Source organism: Tubulanus polymorphus, chromosome 3 (assembly GCF_964204645.1).
Source record: "Tubulanus polymorphus chromosome 3, tnTubPoly1.2, whole genome shotgun sequence".
Lineage (NCBI taxonomy): Eukaryota > Metazoa > Nemertea > Palaeonemertea > Tubulaniformes > Tubulanidae > Tubulanus > Tubulanus polymorphus.
In genome coordinates, this window is record NC_134027.1 from 9,464,687 (window position 1) to 9,482,851 (window position 18,165).

An 18,165-nucleotide genomic window follows, 5' to 3' on the forward strand; every position below is an offset into this window, starting at 1 on the left:
CAGGAGTTGACAAAGTTTATAAACCAAACTAAGGAACCTCTTTTTACAGTAGGCACCACTCGAACAGATGTCACAAGGAAAATTTGGATTCATTCTTCAAAATCAACAGAAAATAATCAAGCAAATCAATCAAATAAGAATAATCGAGTTTATTTAGAAATTAATGTGTTGTTTGTTACATCAGAAATGTTCCACATGGCAAGTACTCTGGTACAATATAGATAGTAAAACATCAAGCTGTAAGTCAAAAACGCATAGAAATACGTATGACCAAATTTTGGAAAAAAAAAACCCAAAAAAAACAAACCAAAACCCTTCAACAAAAAGCCTAGAAAGACTATATATCTAAAGGTGTTGTTACTGAGAGACAGGCTAATGTGCTTTAAACTAAATAGTCCCAAAATATTGTAATATGGACATTAAAGCTAATATTTTTATGATATTCATCATAGTGACGAACTTTTCAGCTAAGCAATCTAGGTAAAATAATCTAATAAAATCAGGTCTTCATTCTTGAATAAATATAATAATTCGATATATTCATATATTATCATTACCTATATACATATTTATATATTTGATTTATTTGCACACGCATTCTCAAATTCTAGTTAATGTGTAAAATCATGATGATTTTTCAGATTAAAAAAAGTTTTTTGTTTTCCTCATCTTATTTGAGCGATAGCTCAAAGATGGAGTACATGTAGTTAAAAAAAAAAGCGTATGCTACAATAGACTCCGATTGCCTCAGAACTCAGGCCTGCGAGGTACACGTAACACAAATTCCGGGGCAGCCTGAGTAGAGATGGGTCGTTCATGTGATGAATTGCACTATTAGAACATGGTACAGTAAACAGTTGCGTAAGTCATATAGGTGAAAGTCGGATAATCGCTTAAATCAGATGAATATTAATGGTCCCAACTTTTGGTTCTCTTTTTCAAAGAAATCGATATTCCAAAGTTGGAAACTCGCCTATTTCACTTATCTAAAGTCGGATTGGTTCTAAGTCGGAGGACTTTTCTTGGCCCCAAAAGATACGATTTAAGCAAGGTTTACTGTACGTGCAATATACTGTCTGCAGTACGTGATAATTTGGGGCAACCAACTCTAGGATGAACAGAGTCTACTGTACAATCATTAAATCAACTGAATAATAATAATGATCAATCTGAAAATCTGATGCACAAATTGAAAAAACATTATCTTATATCAACCATTAATAAAAAGAAAGTACCATATAATTCAGTAGCAACGGTACACTAATCATTCGCAATCATTCCATTAAGAATTTATGTACAGTCAGCATTCTATACAAAGCACTGTCTAGCTGCTTAAGCCTAGTTCTCGCGAGCAGTTTGCAGCTCGCAGGAAAAAGCTAGCTGGAAACAGCGAAAACCAGGCTTTACAGAAGATTCATTTTTCCCCTTAGAGTTTTGATCACAAGAGATAATAGTATTAATATTCCATAGGATATACCAAAGATGTTTTTTTAAGTGAAATATACATGGCGTATTTGCCAGCTTTTATTTTTTTCGGGATGGAACTCAGTAAAAGCCGTCTACACAAGGATTTTCAACCTTTTATAGCTTTCGCGGCTTAATCAAGACCTACGAGCAATCATCTAAATGCCGAGATGATTGCTTGAGTGAGGACAAGGCAGCAAACATGTACATACTGCCTTTTGATACATGTCGTTGGTTTAATAGTTTTTACTAATCTCTTCAATGAGACCAGTTGAATTACTTGAATAAACTTCCCTGATAGTCTACAGAGATGTAAGTGGCAAACCCAAAATAAAACCTGAAATGGCAAAACACCAAAGAAATGAATATTGGAGAGCGCTTCATTCCATCGTGTCAAATTGGATAACCGACATATTTCAGCGGAAATCCATCTAAAAACGGAAAATTTGCATCTCTGAATCTATAAATCATGAGTTCTTGGACAGGTTTTAATACCTATTCTGAATATTTCATGTTGAGACAATGTTTAGGCAATTCACAAGCACTGACCCAGGGAAAAGAAGCACTAGAAGCAACATCAAACCCTAGAAAACATAACACAATATCAGATTGCTACCAACACGCATTTCCAAATCCTTGTACCTTCTGAGTTGTTTGGTCCCAACACTGCCAGTAAGATGGCACAGTATAGGGTAGCTCATATAAACAATGGGGAACCTCCAAAGCTCCTGTGGCAAGCAAGGATCCACCAGGTTTGCTAGAAGTTAATCAATCTTCCAAATTTTTCTACTTTTCAATGTAAACCAAATGAATTTTTCTCTTCAAAAGATCATTGGTAATGATAACTATACCCCTATCTGAGTAGAAAAAAAAAGGATTTGAGGTATATTTGGTGGGTTATATGATAATGTACAGATCCAGGAGCCTAAAAATTCAGTTAGAAGTTCAATGATTACGACCTGATCTTGACAACTAAAGACTTAGCGTTCATCACACCATCTTCCAGGATAGATGGTGTTGCAGCTCCCCATTGTATTGAGATTATGACGAGTTGAATTTTGTATTCACGTAGTTAACTTCGCGGCAGCACGGTTCTTGTCTGTTTGATAATTTCGACGCGAACATCCCGTACGGATTCGCGTGGCTGCGCCAGACTTTGAAACCGAGTTTCTCGAGTCCGTTTAGTATGGCCAGTTCCTGTCGTAAAGTGTCGACAGTTGACGGCGCTAAATTCGTGGATAACTCGGGCAGATGATATTCGATGCCGAATTGACGAACGTTCACAAAAACGCCATCTTTCAGTAGTGTTTCGAATGTCGCCCATTCGGAATATTCGACGTCGATTTTCAGGTAATCAATCACTTTCTGAAAAATTGGAAATGATCATTTGTCAGTAAAATTACAATTTTTGGAACTAAAATTTGTATTTCCGAGTAGTACTTACCCTTTCCTATGGTTTTTGCCAATATTTTCTAAATTTGGATTTATCGCCAATGGTTTTTCTATACGACCCGGCCCTGCGGTATTGCATTTAGCCACCGGCGAAATCCGCCATCTTTTTACGTCATAGCAGACAAAAAAAAAAAAAACAGCTATGCGGGGCAGGTGGGCGGGATTCCCACCATAGGAAAGGGTAAGTACTACTCAGAAATACAAATTTTAGTTCCAAAAATTGTAATATTTCCGTCGAGTACTGTACCCTTTCCTATGGTTTTTGCTAGACTAGCCTAGCACAAGGATGGTGGGAAAGGTAGATAGAAAAACCACCGCTCAAACGCAAGGTAAGAGGGAAAAAGAGAACACTTACCCAAGCACGGAATGGAGCACTGTAGCACAGGGAAGACCGGTTGGCCACAGTGAGTCCGTCCAGCTCAGGGGCCCCCCCAGAATTTTGCGAAATTAATACTTGCAGATATGAGCCCAAACTATGTACAAGGATACACCCCCTGTGATCCTGATAATGCAACATAAATATTCTACACTAAAGGGTCCGATCGGAAAGAACGGACACCTTGAGCCATGACAACAGGACCAAGTGAAGCTAATGAGCCTAACTGGCCTGAAACATCCCGTAAATAAAATGACGTGAATGTCGACGGTGAATTCCAAAAGGCGGCCCGACAGACTTCCTCCAACGGAGCACCCAAAAAGGCTGCGCAGGAAGTAGCCATAGACCTCACTTGATGAGAAACCACTCCCTCCGAGGAAAGATTCTCCTTCAATAAAATGTCCTTGATCAGTGAAGAGACCCATCGGGCTACTGTGTCCCGCGAAATATCCCCCTTTAGGTGATCCAGCAGCGGAATAAATAACCGCTCCCGTGAACCCCTACGTGAAGCAGAGCGATCTAAATAGAAACACAACGCCCGCACAGGACATAAAGTCCTGTCCGGGATGCCCGGTTCCACTCGATGTTTTAGGGCTTCAATTCGCCATTGACGCCCAACCGAGCCTGGTCGTTGGTTCTTTGCCAAAAATTCCAAAGCAGGCCGCAGCGAAACAAATTCATTCGCTGGCCCAAAGACAATATGACCTTGTCGGACTGAAAGCGCATGAATCTCAGAGCGACGGGCCGAGCAAGCCAAGAACAGCAAAAATACAGTCTTTTTTTACAAATTTGCAAATGACGCTGCCGAAAGAGGTTCAAATGGAGCCTCCATTAACTTCTTCAAAATTACAGACAGATCCCATGGTGGAACTGTCCTTGTTACCCGAGGCCGGGAAATAGAAAACCCTGTAACCAGCTGGGATATCCGATGATCCCCTGCTACATTTGGCCATCCAGAAGCACGCAATGTATGAGAAATCGCGGAGCGGTAACCTTTAATAGTTATGACCTGCAAACCTTTTACTACAAATAGGTGCAGTAAAAAATCTGCCAATTGAGCTACAGAGGGTGAGCATGGATCAATTTCCCCTGCAGCACACCAATCCGCAAAATGACTCCATTTGGCATCATAAATGGTACTTGTTGATGGCCGCTTAGATCCTGCGATAAAGGAGGCAGCCTGTTCTGAAAAGCCTGAAGCTGACAAGGATCGCTGGACAATGGCCAGGCGAGCAGATTTAACCACTGGCTGTTTGGATGATGCCGAAAGTTCCCCTGAGACAGAAGCGATGGGAAATTCGGAAGAATCCTGGGGTTGTCGCACAGTGGTAGGAACCATTTCTGAGCCGGCCAACATGGTGCTACCAGAACTATGTTGCAATTGACTGATCTCTCTATTGGATCCAGTAAGCGCGGCAGGACTGGTGTGGGCGGGAACGCATACGCATGCATCCCCGACCAGTCCAGAGAGAAGGCATCGACCCCCCACGCTTCAGCATCTGGAAACGGGGACACAAACAGAGGACACCTCCGATTGAACCGGGTGGCAAACAGATCCAGCAGCGGATTGCCAAAAATGCCCCGAACCCGATCGGCTACTTCTTGGTGGAGAACCCATTCTGTCGCAATAGCCTGACCTCGACGAGACAGAGCATCGGCCATCACGTTCCTTTTCCCTGCTAAATGTGCCACAGTCAGGGACACGCCCTTTGTCTGGCACCAAAGAAGAATTTTGGCCGACAGCCCTGTGAGGGTTTCTGAGTGAGTGCCCCCTTGGTTCTGAAGGTAAGCCCTCACTGTTGAATTGTCTGTGGCTAACCAAACGTGGTGGCCCTCCACTCTCCTGTGAAAGAACTTCAGGGCCTTCCACACGGCCAGCATTTCTAGGAAATTTATGTGGTTGGTGGCCTCGTAGCGAGACCATCTCCTGGCTTTGACTCGGTTCTCCAGATGTGCCCCCCATCCTTGGTGACTGGCATCCGTGAATACACGAACTGGAGCCTCTAACGGGGCTAGTGACACCCCGAGCCGAAGATTCGTAGTTGCCGCCCACCACTGAAGATCCGGACTTAGATTGGTTGGAGGTACGGGAATCAAGGCCTCCCAGTTGCCCTTCGACTGAGACCAGAAGCCCTTCCAATATTGTTGCAAGCGCCTGCTTCTGAGGCGGCCTAAGGGCACCACCAGACCCATGGAGCTGATGGAGCCTAGAAGCCGTGACCAGTAACGAGCTGTTCTCGGGGTTGTGGACACTCCTGCTACACTCCCGGAGCCCTTGAATCACCTCCTTGGGCTTGGTCATCCGGAACCTTGGAATGTCTAGGTGCCGATTGAGGGATGACAGATCTATCACTGTCCGTTGACCCCCTGTGGCCTTTGGTACCATGAATATTCGAGAAAACCAGCCGGGAGAAGTTTCGTTGCAAACTGGTTCTATCGCTCCCTTCTCTGCCAGTTCCTTGAGAGCCGGAGAGATTAAGGCCTCCTGACCTGGTTTTGGCCGCATGTCGGGAGGTGACCTCATCAGGCGCGGTCGCCTTAGGAAACAGAGACGGTAGCCACGAGAGACGACCCGGGAGGGCCAACCGTCTCCAAAGAGGTCGGACCAGTGGGTTGCTGCCTGCTGCAGACAACCTCCCACTGGTCCCAAGAATTCATTTCGAGTTTTTCCGAAAGGAAGAGCCCCTTTTTGGAGCCTTCCCCTTGCCTCGATACGAACCGGAACTGTTACGACCGGACGAGGCTTGACACGATTGTTGAAGTTGCGCGCTAGTTCTCCAACCGGCATCCGAAGCCGCCTGAGAAAGCGCTGAAGTTTGAGATGGTCCTGTTTGCGTCCGTGCCGAACCTCGCGCCGCCGGCGTCGGACCAGAACGCTTTTTCCACGGAGTTCGGGGGTTGGACTTGGCCTGAACCTCCCGAATCTTCCTCAGCTCTGCGGAAACCGGAGCGCACCAACCGGAGAAGAGACGTGAAGACGTCCCCAATGGGGCTCTCAGCAAAGCATTGGACACCATATCCAGTAGACGAGTTTTGGAACTGGAGTCCATCACTGACTGACGGGAGGCTAACACCAGATTAGCCTGACCCCGAACCGACAACGGAATTACATGCGAAACAGACCGAGCCAAAGATTGGATAATCCGGTCCATTCCCTCCAGTTTTAGGGCAACTGACTCTGGGTCGGAGCCTGCATGAACGGCGGCGTGAGTCTCGTGAAGCTCACCCGTCAACACCTTAAGTGCCATATCTTGAAACGAACCAACCCTGGTAAGATTGTCCAGGATTGACATCATGGCCACCAAACCGGACTTAGGCAAACGAATACCCGACTGTGCTGTAACAGTATCCGGGCTGATCAAAGTATAATCAGCATCCAGGCAGTTATGACTGTGATCCACAGCACCTGGAGTTGCGTAATACGCCGAGCGAAATGCGCCTATAGGTGGATCGGTTGAACTAAAATATTTCCCAGATTTCATACCCCATTCTGGAGGGGGAAATGAAAATGTTCCAGGCCGACATTCACCCCATAATTGCGTATCCAATCGAGCCCATTCTCTCGAAACCGCTGACGATTCCCGTAAAACGTTAAGATCGGAGTCCGGAGGGCGATAAGCTTCCATTGACTCACCGACCAGAGGAGCTGCTGTGGGCTTAGTGCGAGTTGCCCCGTGCTTGACAAAGAACTCACTTATCATCGCTCTAAATGGCATGTCCCCCGCTGGTTCGGATAAAACTGAACGGGACGGAGATACATTGCGAGCCAGGGAAGCCCCCATCGTCTGGGGCAACCCACAATTGCTTGCGACAGGAACGACCCCAGAAGGAATTGCCGCTTCTGGGACCGGATCCTCATTGAAATCAGACCCTACCGCAGCATCCAGGAATTCAGAGTCAGAATTCCGAAAAACTGAGTGGGCTGGCGAACTTCTAACCGGACAATCAGGAATAGGCTTACCTGTTGTAGAAGTTGCAGCGACTTGTTGCGACGAAGATAACAAGTTTAAAATTTTCTCCTCAAATACATGGAAATCCTTCTGAGTCAGGTATTTTCCAGTATCCCGACGATCATGCCGACTTCGGTGACGATCCCTCGAACGGGATCGCGACCTACTAGAAGAATCGCTTTCATCGCTAGCCGACGTCGACGAACGATGAGAAGACCGACGGCGAAACTTCCGACAATAACGATCGTAGTCCCTCTCGCGATCAAACCTTGATCTGCGAGAAGGAGATCTTGCTCGTTTATTACGCTCACGGCGTCTAAATCTAGTGGGAGAGCGAGCTCTATCCCCGGAGCGACGATCAGAATCAGACGATGAACGTACCGGATGTTTTGAACCGGACGACGTCTGGACCGAACCGGACCGATGCCCGACCCGGACCGGTACCGACCGAACCGGTACGGGCCGTTCGCGACTACCGCGGCGCGCACTCAGTTCCGAACATGTAGTCTGAACCGGCCAAACCGGTGAACGACCAGAGACCGGTGAATGACCGGAGACCGGTGCCGGTGAACCAGCGTTCCTCCCCGGTGAACGGAGTTGGGAAGCCGATCGTACCTGAACGCTCCGCTTTACGATAAGAAACAGGATTAGAAACGTCGGTTGGCACATCGGCCGAAACCGATGAATCCCTGCTAACTCGACGACGATCTCTTAGTTTAAGAGCCTTATCGGCCCGAAGCCAAAGGTCCTCGGACCACACGACGCAAATATTGCAAGGATTGCTCCTTGCACATATTTGACCGGATTTGCGCCTGCACGACGCACATGAATCGTGGTTGTCCCAGGCGCCAAACAAATGCCCGCATCCCTCCCCGCCACGATGCTGACCCTTAGGAGGGGGTGGCATAATTATCCTGTTACAAATCAAAACAATTCAATTCAATCAAATTATATTTGTAAATAAAATTCTTACGGAAAAAAAGAAACCAGGGATAACCCCCAAACCGAACGGACTCACCGTTATGAGAGTGAAAACTCCCTAATATCCTAATTCCCAGATTTTTACAGCGAAAAAATCCAACGCGTTCTACTGCGAGAACGCCAAGAAAAAAGATGGCGGATTTCGCCGGTGGCTAAATGCAATACCGCAGGGCTGGGTCGTATAGAAAAACCATTGGCGATAAATCCAAATTTAGAAAATATTGGCAAAAACCATAGGAAAGGGTACAGAACTCGACGGAAATATACAGAGCCCAGTAGTGCCTCATGAGATTAGATATCATCTTTTAGTTAAATAATGAGGCGATTAGTGTGCTATAACTTGGTTACATTGTCATACATTTATATTGATTCTATTGTACCGTAGCTAAGATCTATACATTTTATAGTTAGATTCTATCTAGGCTGTAACCTTGTTTTGGCAACCATCAAATTTTAGAGGGATATCGGCTTAGGCTCGTGTTTCTCTCACATTACCTCGAAATGGCCATATTGCGTCATGATGTTCTTAAGCGTCTTCACGTTCCATCCATTCAACTTGCCATCTCGGCCGGATATTCCCATGTTGTGGAAGTTGATTTTATTACCTCGGTGGAAGTCATTCGACTTCATGCTGGAAGGGAAATCAACAAAAATTACATCCCCTGCATGTAAAAGGAAGCGCCATACGTTCTCGACAATGCAATCGGAACACGAGAGTAAGGTACCTGGGATCAAAAGCGTGAAGTTCACATCCGAATTGTCTGTCGACAGCATCATCGAAACTGAAGTCCCAATTGATTCTAGAAAAATCGATCAACCATTAGATATAATAGGATACATGGTTTCATAATTTACATGAGGATAAGCAACTCCTATATCTACGTATTCCTACGTACCCGAATGAATAGATTAGACATGGTGATTTTATCGTGTACGCAGGGTCTAAACACATATCCCAGCCACCATCTCCGGAATTTCCAAAACGTTTGGAATTTTGGCAATTATATTGAATGGTTGTTATTTTTCTGAAAGCAAAAATCGCATTTCCATATCAGCATGCGATCCATTTATATAAACAAGAAGTTGTAAACTGTTGATTTTTGTAAATGATCATTTGTAAACGGTTGATTTTTCTTCAAAATTCCATACATACTGCGTATAAAGCTGGAATAACTGATTAATGTTCAACGCCCCGTCTGGTGGAACCAGTCCGGCGTCGCCGGGGGCAACTACTTTTTTCGCTTTCAAAGCTGTAGACATAGCAACCTGGAATACATGTAATATCTAGCTGTTAAACTGGTCGGCCATAATTTTTTGTACGGAGGAGTAAAAAGAGATGCTTAAGTGATAATGGCGCAAAAGCAGCTCTTATGAGTACATACCAGTACTGATTACGAACGAACACATAAATGTACAGGCAACCCCCGATATTCGGCCCATATCAGTGATTTTGGCAGTAAAGACAGTATGGTGGTCTATCAGGGGTAAACTAAGGGCTAGTTCCAAGATAAAATGTAGATGTTCCATTTTCAGAAAATTTTCCAGACATTTTTTGGTTTAAAATGTTTTTAATTATTAATTTTTCATCAAATCACATATTGATAAAGAAACACACTGTCAATGGCATTATCTGAATTCCCCAAGTTTTCCAGGATTTAGGTAAAATCAGTCAAATTCCCTGATTTTTTCCTAGATTCTTCTGATTCCCCAAGTTTTCTAGATTTTCCAGGGCAGTAGCACCTCTCTGTATTACTGTATTATGAGAAGAGTGCATTACCTGAGGTGCATCTTTCATGAAGTTAGTATTAACATAGACGATCTCCTTACAACACGGCTCCCTGCGACCGGTAATCTTCGAATTAAACCACCCAGTCGGGTTCGTGTGCTGGTACCACAGCTTAAAACCGTATCGTTCAAGCGCCATGAATATTCCGATTTGATGACCGAACGATTTTTTCGAAGACGCACCAAACAATCCCACGTTTAGGTCGGGAAGGTGGTATTCGATTCCGAGCTGTTTGATTTTGCCGAAGGAGCCATCGGTAGCCATCGTTTTCAGCGTGTCCCATTCAGAGAATTCGACGTCAATTTTGAAGTAGTCGATCGGTGTCTAGAAATAAAATAAAAGTTTTTTAAAGCACACGTCTGTAGGCAGCCGCTCTTTTCAGCAGGTGCGAACATAGGTTTGTGATTTGTCAGCCCAACCAGCAATTGTGAGCGTTGTAGTTCTCAGTAAAGAAAATTTGAAGCGTTAGCGTTTTACACGCATTCCTCGCCAATCTAAGAAATATTTCATACATCAAAAGCAAAAACCAATGGGAATCAAATGCGAGACTAAGCGAAATGTAGTCTGAAAATATTTTGTGGACAAAAAATAATGAACTCTGGATTTCGCCAGAACGTTCACCTGGGGCCGGTTTTATAGACTTTTATTATCTTTAACCCGGGGGCTAACTCAATTCATTTTCAATCGAGTTAGGCCCTGGTTTTAAGATAATACCAGTCTATAAAACTGGCCCCAGGATGTAGGCTTTAAGCGAACAGTCAGCGATTGGGGGGGGGGGGGGTAGTGGTGTCTTCAGGGGCGATGCCACTCCACCTAATGGCCTGATGTTACTGTTTCTCATCACGTTTCTTTTATATAAATCAGATTTATCATAGTGAAAACCTTTATAAACGCTGAAAAATTAAACCCCTTAATATAGAGGTTCTGTCTAGCATTCTAACAATTCAACACATATTCAACATACGCTGTACTAACATATGCCATACAAGTAATTCAAGGACTGAAGCTAAGTAGTCATTCAATAGATACTTCACCTACATTTTCAAATGGAGACCCACTCTTTATTGAAAACTAAATATAATTAGGCCTTATTATAAAGGCTAAATTATATATTAACGTACTATTATTATATATTATATTCCTCAAAGGAAACAATGTTGTGGCCATAAAATGCCTCTATGATCATGATAATATTATGAAATTGCCTAGTTATTTGATTGATTTAACTCATAAAACAAACGCGAATAGGTTATTCTAATGTGTCACAGCTGCATAAATGTCAGCCATCATTTTTAGCAGGTGTCCTCATTGAATATCGGATTGTTCAACGCTACCGGTATACCCACCATATATGATATATAAACTGCCATCATATTCGTTGTCGTGGATGAAACTAAACCAACGGCTATACACCATCTGGCTATCGAAATTTTTAAATATTGAGGAGCATTAGGAATGAAAAAAGGATTTCATTTTGAGGGCACTGTGGAAGCAAAGCTTAAGTGCACGACAATACGACTAAGCTGTATCAATTGTGGAAGGAATATTTTTCCAGTGTTTTTCATCTTAGCATAATCACTTAACTTGATATAAGAACCATAGAGTGCTGTAATTCAATAAGGCTAGATACCGTAGTCAAAATATCGTCCTAATTACCAAAGAATTACAATATACTACGCTTTGCTTCAGGTGTTACTTGTTCCTTATAATTCTTTCAGCGATCATTTAGCGATGTAATTGAAGACAAGTCTAAATTTTTAATAATTTATCTTAATTTCAGAATATCGATCGTGAATACATGAGTAAATTTATTATTTCACCGGGTTTATCAAATATTGACGTATTCAAAGCTGGAAACTCTGTTACTATTGGATAAATGTTTACACAATTTCCTGCATAAACACCACTGATGCATTGATGAACAGATACCAAAGCTGATTACTAAGCCTATGGCTATCTATATAAATGTATATCAATACGTATAACAATGCCGGTATGGGATACTGCTCAAGTCTACAGGTTCCATGACAAACACGTACTTTATCGTGGTTCAGCTTTGTCATAATCGTTTTAACCGTATTCACGTTCCACGATCCCTTTTTGCCGTCGTAGCCGGCGACTCCGAGATTATGGAAGAAAATCGACGTTCCTCGCTTGTGGTCGCCAACATTCATACTGTCGGAAAATAAATTTCGGTTTATTACGACATGCTCAAGAACACAATAAAATGAGATTCAATGCGGAAGAAAACTATGATTCACCTCGGATCGAATGCATGCACGACGCAATGTTTTTTATTCTGAACAGCATCGTCGAAGCTCCAGTCATTGTTTATACTGAAAATAAACATCATTTCAGCGTGGAAACGCATGTCCACCGAATATTTCTTCATCGATGTTATAAATTGTGAATTTCTAGCAAACTAGGCAAAGCCTTGATTCCTCAGTCAGGGCGCCGAAACATAACTCACCCGAAGGAATAAACTAGACACGGTGACGCTAAATCAAGCCCAGGATCGAGGCAGACGTTCCAGCCTCCATCGCCTACATTTCCGTATCTTATACTCTTCTTACACTGGTACGTCACGTCGGTTATTTTCCTAATACGAAATGGAAAAAACAATTGTTTGAATGCAGGCAGACTTTGATATGGGGCACAGAAAATGAAAAAGGGCATATAGAGCACCTAGCCAAACCAGGGTCGGGAAAATTGTGGAATTTTAATGCTATTATCTTCGGGCACTTGAGCGACATTAAACAAAATATAAAGCCTAGTCTTGGGCACAGTGGACTGCTGCTCTATTGAGCGTGGGTCGAAAATTTGCCCGAAAAAAATTGCTGCTATGTTTCTAAAGAAGATACAGGATGATTGCGACCGGAGCGTGCGGTCCTTATGCTCCTATCCCCCTTTCCCACAATGAACTAGATGAGGTGGCATCGCTCCGATGCCCCCCGCTTCTAAGCTATGTCTACTAGACCAATTCTTCAGGAAACAATCGGGTAACGCTGTCTACACCAATTGAAAACACTGGGGTATTCTACCTAGGTAGATATATTATTTGGTTCTAAATGAACTTAACATTGGTGGCCACAATTTAAGCAACAGCAACCAGAATTTAATAAGGAATGTACCTTGGACCATGTCTTACCTGTGTACCACGTTTCTCGGCTCAATCAAGGCTCTATCGTGCTTACTTTTTCCAATACGGCCCCCTGGTGGCCACAATTTATACTACAGCAACCTAATTTCATGTTTATGTCACCGTTTATTATGAAATGTCATAATCCTAGGTGAAATACTTCAGTAGTTATAGATGGATATAAATTAATTCTGCGGTCGCAGACAGACACGTCAAAATCTATATGCAGCCATCCCTCCCCTATCTAATGTCTGAGCGGGGGCATAAAAATCTACCGACAAGCTCAAGTGGTTATAACTTATTATTAGAACAGCTGCACAAGAACAAACTGTTGTAAAATGACTATATAATACTTGAATGAACACTCGATGGATATCGAACAACGTTCAAGCTGTTTTCTCGTCTCCTCACGTGTGGAAATATTGCCCCTTAAATTCTATCCAGATTCCGTAAATCAGATAATTTTCATCACGTTTCACAGATTAGATTTTCCTTTTTCATTCACCTCATATATAAAATTGTAAGGTCAAGGAAGTAAAATTATAAGAAGCTAGAAATTCTTAAAGTTGACTTTTGTTAGGTCTTGTTGGTGCAAAAATGCAACGACATGTAAAGCTGTACTTACTAGAAAGAAATTCTAAATCATGGGCTAGCTGATAGCCTGTCTAATGCAGCTGTCAATCGGCTATCTGTACACAACCCCTCAGACGAACACATTTTTCACAGATGGTGAAAGTCTGTCTAAAAAATGATTGTTCAGAGAGACACGACACCCTATTTCATTTTCATAGAAAAAATGCCCGGGGAACTGTCGCAGGGAGTGGCGATGCCTGGCCCAACATGGTTTTGGAAAATGATAAGGTGTCTGTTGGACGTCTGAGGGGATGTGTACGGATAGCAGGTTGATAGCTGTATTTAATCGGAGGATTTTCACTGATTATACATCGGTAATAAAAATGAATCGGAAGCTGGCAAGTTGTTCACTTTTCTGCACAGTACAAAACTAAACCAGTCAGGCTTACAGATATAATAAGTCACTAGGTCAGTTGTTACAGGACCGCGTCGGTGGTTTTTATGCATAGCTACGCTATAAGGTATTTTTCTGGCACAAAACATACAGATACCAATAGCTTCACCAATGATGATTGGGCAATGTCTTCACTTGACCTTAATGACTTGACAAATGTAAAGAATGACTATTATTAGATAACGTATTATTTGCTGAGCTACAAAGTGCCACGGATCTCCCTGGATAAAAAATCCTCTCTATTTCAATCAAATCAGGTTTAAATCTGGAGACACAGGTGTTGTATAGTGATGATTGGGATCATTCATTTATTACGTACGCATAAAATTTGAATTTTTCAACCCCCCTCCCCCTCTGTGCGCAAAAACGGCCATTTTTCATTAAGCATTACGGTACGCAATTGCACTGACCCCTCCCCTACCCTATTTGACACTAAATGCTCAAGCATACAGCTGATCAAGCATACAGCTAATGAATGACCTTGTACGCTCATACGCTAACAATTTGATACCAAGATATGTGCGTTATATAATATATACCATTCCCAGAATATGTTTATTGATTTTTTCAAGCGTGGTTTGTTCAACGACATTTTCTGTAATAATCTGCCCACCACCTGGTATAGAAAATTTCCGAATCAAACGAAAACGTTTTCAGTACACAGGATTCGGACGAATTCCGTTGTCAAACCTACCTCGTATATAGTTCATATAGCTGTTTTTCGGAGAGACTGCTATCAGGGGCCGGAAGCTCCTTCAACGATATATCCGCCTGCAAGAATATCGAAACACATAGCATATCATCGTCGATTCATTTTCAATGACCACGCTGGTATAGGAAGTCGAGGTAGCTGCTACGGCTACACTATTTTGAGAGGGATAACACTTGAATTACCCTACTGGAATTTCCAGTTTGCCTCGACTCGAGTGCAGATTAGTTTGTAAGAATTAGTTGATTTCCAATATATTTCAACTGTTTAAGAGTTATATATCTAATTAACTGAGAACCGTGAAACTAGATCGGTCAAAACTCCATTGACGTTTACTATATCCGTAGTTGATTTCATCATTTCAAGACACTGCACTGCGTTATGGTTAATGAATTCAAATCTAGGATTCGTCAGAGGCCAACTAAGGTAACTGCCATTTTCAGCAAATATGTCAATATTTCATCCATAAAAAGTTGGGTTTCATTTATTTGAGATTGGATTCTGACGGACGAGAATGTAAATTGTACACTTTTTCAGGTTCATTTGAATAATCATCCTCGGTCGAATTTACTTACCGGTACCTTGACCGAGCTACTACTGGCCAAACTAGACGATAATATAGTTTTCTGTTTCTCGGCGGTAGGTTTTTGTAGAGTCTTTTGAACAGATGGCAACGGGTTCGTGAACGATATTGTATCTTTCCGAATGGCAGCATTACTTACGGATATAGTCGCTGATGGCCTGAGCTTGGAGAAGGCATCCGTATAAAATATTAATGCCACAATAAACGCAAGTACGAGTGAAATGACAAGCAGGGCAAATCGACGTTGAAGCATCATGACCTCGTGGCCTTAACGTTTTACCAATGAAAATAATCGCTTCAAAATTCTCTTTCACTCGATAGAAACCTGTAATACAAGAAAGATTATTAAATTAGTCGGCCAAAACGGGATAAATGTATTTGTTAACCTCTATTGCTTTCATAAGGACATTTTACGACGTCATCATCACTGTAGTTCGGACCTAGTTCAAAGATGGCCGACACTGTGAAATGCGTTACGACTGGTTATTAGCACCGACCTCTAGTTAACTAGCTATGTTCTGCCCAGTTTGTCCGCCGCGCAAGCCATAATGGGCGATATTTCTAAATAGCAAGAAGAGCAGTGAATCGTACTATTGCGCTATTCCACTTAAAACTTTCCGAACTATTCTATAATATCTACATTGCTTTAAAATTAATATAGGCCTATAGGCTAAAGGATATTCATCTTAAAATCTGTCTTTTGTGTGTGTTGCTCGAGGAATAGCAGTTTAAATTGTTTTGAAAATGTCCGAGAATTTATCATAGATTGATGCATCCAGATATATATGACAAACTGCAGTCATCAAAATGGTTTCAAATCAATCTTCATAAATCTAACATTTAGTTGTACATTTCAGTTGTACATTTGTGGTATCTGGAGGGCAAGTAACAACTAGATCTGTAGCCAATTCCACAGTAATAACTATAATCAATGTTTGAAGGCACATTCTGATTTGGCCCGTTCTAAATTCCGCCCGTTCCAGCGTTTTCACTAGTGGTAATGTGAACGCGTCTCATGTGGATGGAGAGCACAATAGAGCACAGGAGCGTGCAGATCATGTTGCTATCACGTGCTACGATTACAATCGTTAGAATGGCAGTACAGTTCATAGATAAGCACTGCAGTAATGTTTATAAAGAGGGGCACTACAATAGCATTAAATATCTAAACTAAAGACTATAAATGGCATACTTTCTAACCTTTATGATAACATCATTTCAACATAATCTGGGGCCAGTTGCTCAAAAGTTGGTTAGAGTTAATCAGTGGATGGTTGACATAGTGACAATTAAAAGTTCATTATTACTATGATGGTGTTTATCCACTGTTTGTTTATCTTTAACCAACCTTTAAGCAACTGGCTCCCCCCACTGATATTCTTACTATTCAAAATCATCACACCCCCCACCAGCTCCAGTTCAATCAAAAAATGTTCTTATTAAGCCTGGCGCACACGGGCGACAGTTTCGAGCAATTCTCGAGCAACCGGCCGAAATGCTTGGCGTCGAACGAAAAAATCACTCGTCTGCGGCAAGGGGCGACAGCGATTGCTCGTTGTCGAAAGGAATTGTTCCGTGTCACCCAATATCAAACATGTTTGATATTGGGCGACGGAAAATTGCTTGTCGCCGAGAAATTGCTCGGCGATCGCTCGGGAGTTGCCCGTGTGCGGTAGCTGGAGATGCCAAGCAACGAGCACCTCATCAACCCAGCCAATGACTAAACGAATAATTATCATGTGATACTTCCAAATACGGCATCACCCGGGTTAGTCGCGTGGCCATCTTGACAAGTCACATGATAAAAACGTTTGGCGCGACAGATAATCGCCTCTCCGTCGCCAGTGGTCGCATACGAGCGACACCTAGCGATCGATTGCTCAACGGTTGCTCAAAAATCGGTTGCAGCAACCGGCGACTGAAAATTGCCTCGCGCCAGGCTTTAATCAATGCAGTTCCTGACACAAGGTCTACAGTAATTTCAGCTATCGTATCAACAATTATCTATTGACGACGAGAGAAATCCCAAATGATTCAGCAAAATTCTTGGACAGAAAAATATATATTTCTGAGCAACGTTTCGGCTAAATAATATTACTATATATACTCAATATAGCCATCATCAGTCAGTGACTGTGTCATCCATTTTAAACCGAAATATTTATGTATCTTCTCGACTTATCCATTGGCATAGTTGTCGCGTACAATTAATGAGATAGGATTTAGATTTTGAGGAAAATAGACAACTTTTTCTAACTAAAAGGCAGGTGGTTTTTTCACGATCCTGATCGATAAACGTGCAGTCACACCGGTCAAATTAGCAATTCCCGGCCGGAATAACAAGGGAATACATAGTCAGTAACCTGTCTGTGGTTTAGTTTCACGATCGGATATTTTCACAAACCACATATATATATAAGCTGGTATATGTTGGTATAACTATAAGCTCATCCGATTATAAAAAAGCTTACCACCAACGATTAGGTAACTAACGAATACACTACTATTCTTCAAATTCAAGAATCAATAACATAGCTCAAAATCTAAACCAGCCTTCTTATTCTGAAAGGGGGAATAAATTAGCCCATTAAGGAAATAACGAACCTTTATTCCGCCTCAGCCTCAGTCAGTTGAGTTGATGAATAGCCAGTTGTTGTTGATGGAAACGCCGAAAGGCTCGGATGATACACGTCGTAGA

General features: G+C 42.4%; 1 protein-coding gene across 2 annotated transcripts; it reads right to left on the bottom strand.

The window, feature by feature from the left end:
* Positions 1-149: 149 nt before the first annotated feature.
* On the bottom strand, positions 150-18,165 carry LOC141900960 (uncharacterized). Of its 2 annotated transcripts, none has more exons than XM_074787991.1 (12): positions 18,072-18,165; positions 15,607-15,792; positions 14,870-14,946; positions 12,480-12,608; positions 12,271-12,345; positions 12,049-12,184; positions 10,001-10,333; positions 9,377-9,489; positions 9,120-9,248; positions 8,949-9,023; positions 8,719-8,854; positions 150-2,829 (listed from the first exon to the last, which is right to left on the bottom strand). In XM_074787991.1, exons 2-12 carry the CDS (start codon positions 15,721-15,723, stop codon positions 2,506-2,508), a joined length of 1,644 nt encoding a protein of 547 aa, XP_074644092.1. In that variant the 5' UTR covers positions 15,724-15,792; positions 18,072-18,165; the 3' UTR covers positions 150-2,505. The 2 variants fall into 2 exon arrangements, with proteins under 2 accessions (XP_074644092.1, XP_074644091.1); XM_074787990.1 differs by having other exon boundaries at positions 15,460-15,792.

What these genes read in the sequence shown, in the direction of transcription:
- LOC141900960 (XM_074787990.1), bottom strand. Translation starts at nt 15,723, where the DNA reads ATGATGCTTCAACGTCGATTTGCCCTGCTTGTCATTTCACTCGTACTT. An exon ending in CAAAGCTGAACCACGATAAA is followed by an intron (nt 10,334 to 12,048) that starts GTACGTGTTTGT and finishes TTTTATTTCTAG; the next exon opens with ACACCGATCGACTACTTCAA. An exon ending in TGTCTAATCTATTCATTCGG is followed by an intron (nt 9,024 to 9,119) that starts GTACGTAGGAAT and finishes CGATTTTTCTAG; the next exon opens with AATCAATTGGGACTTCAGTT.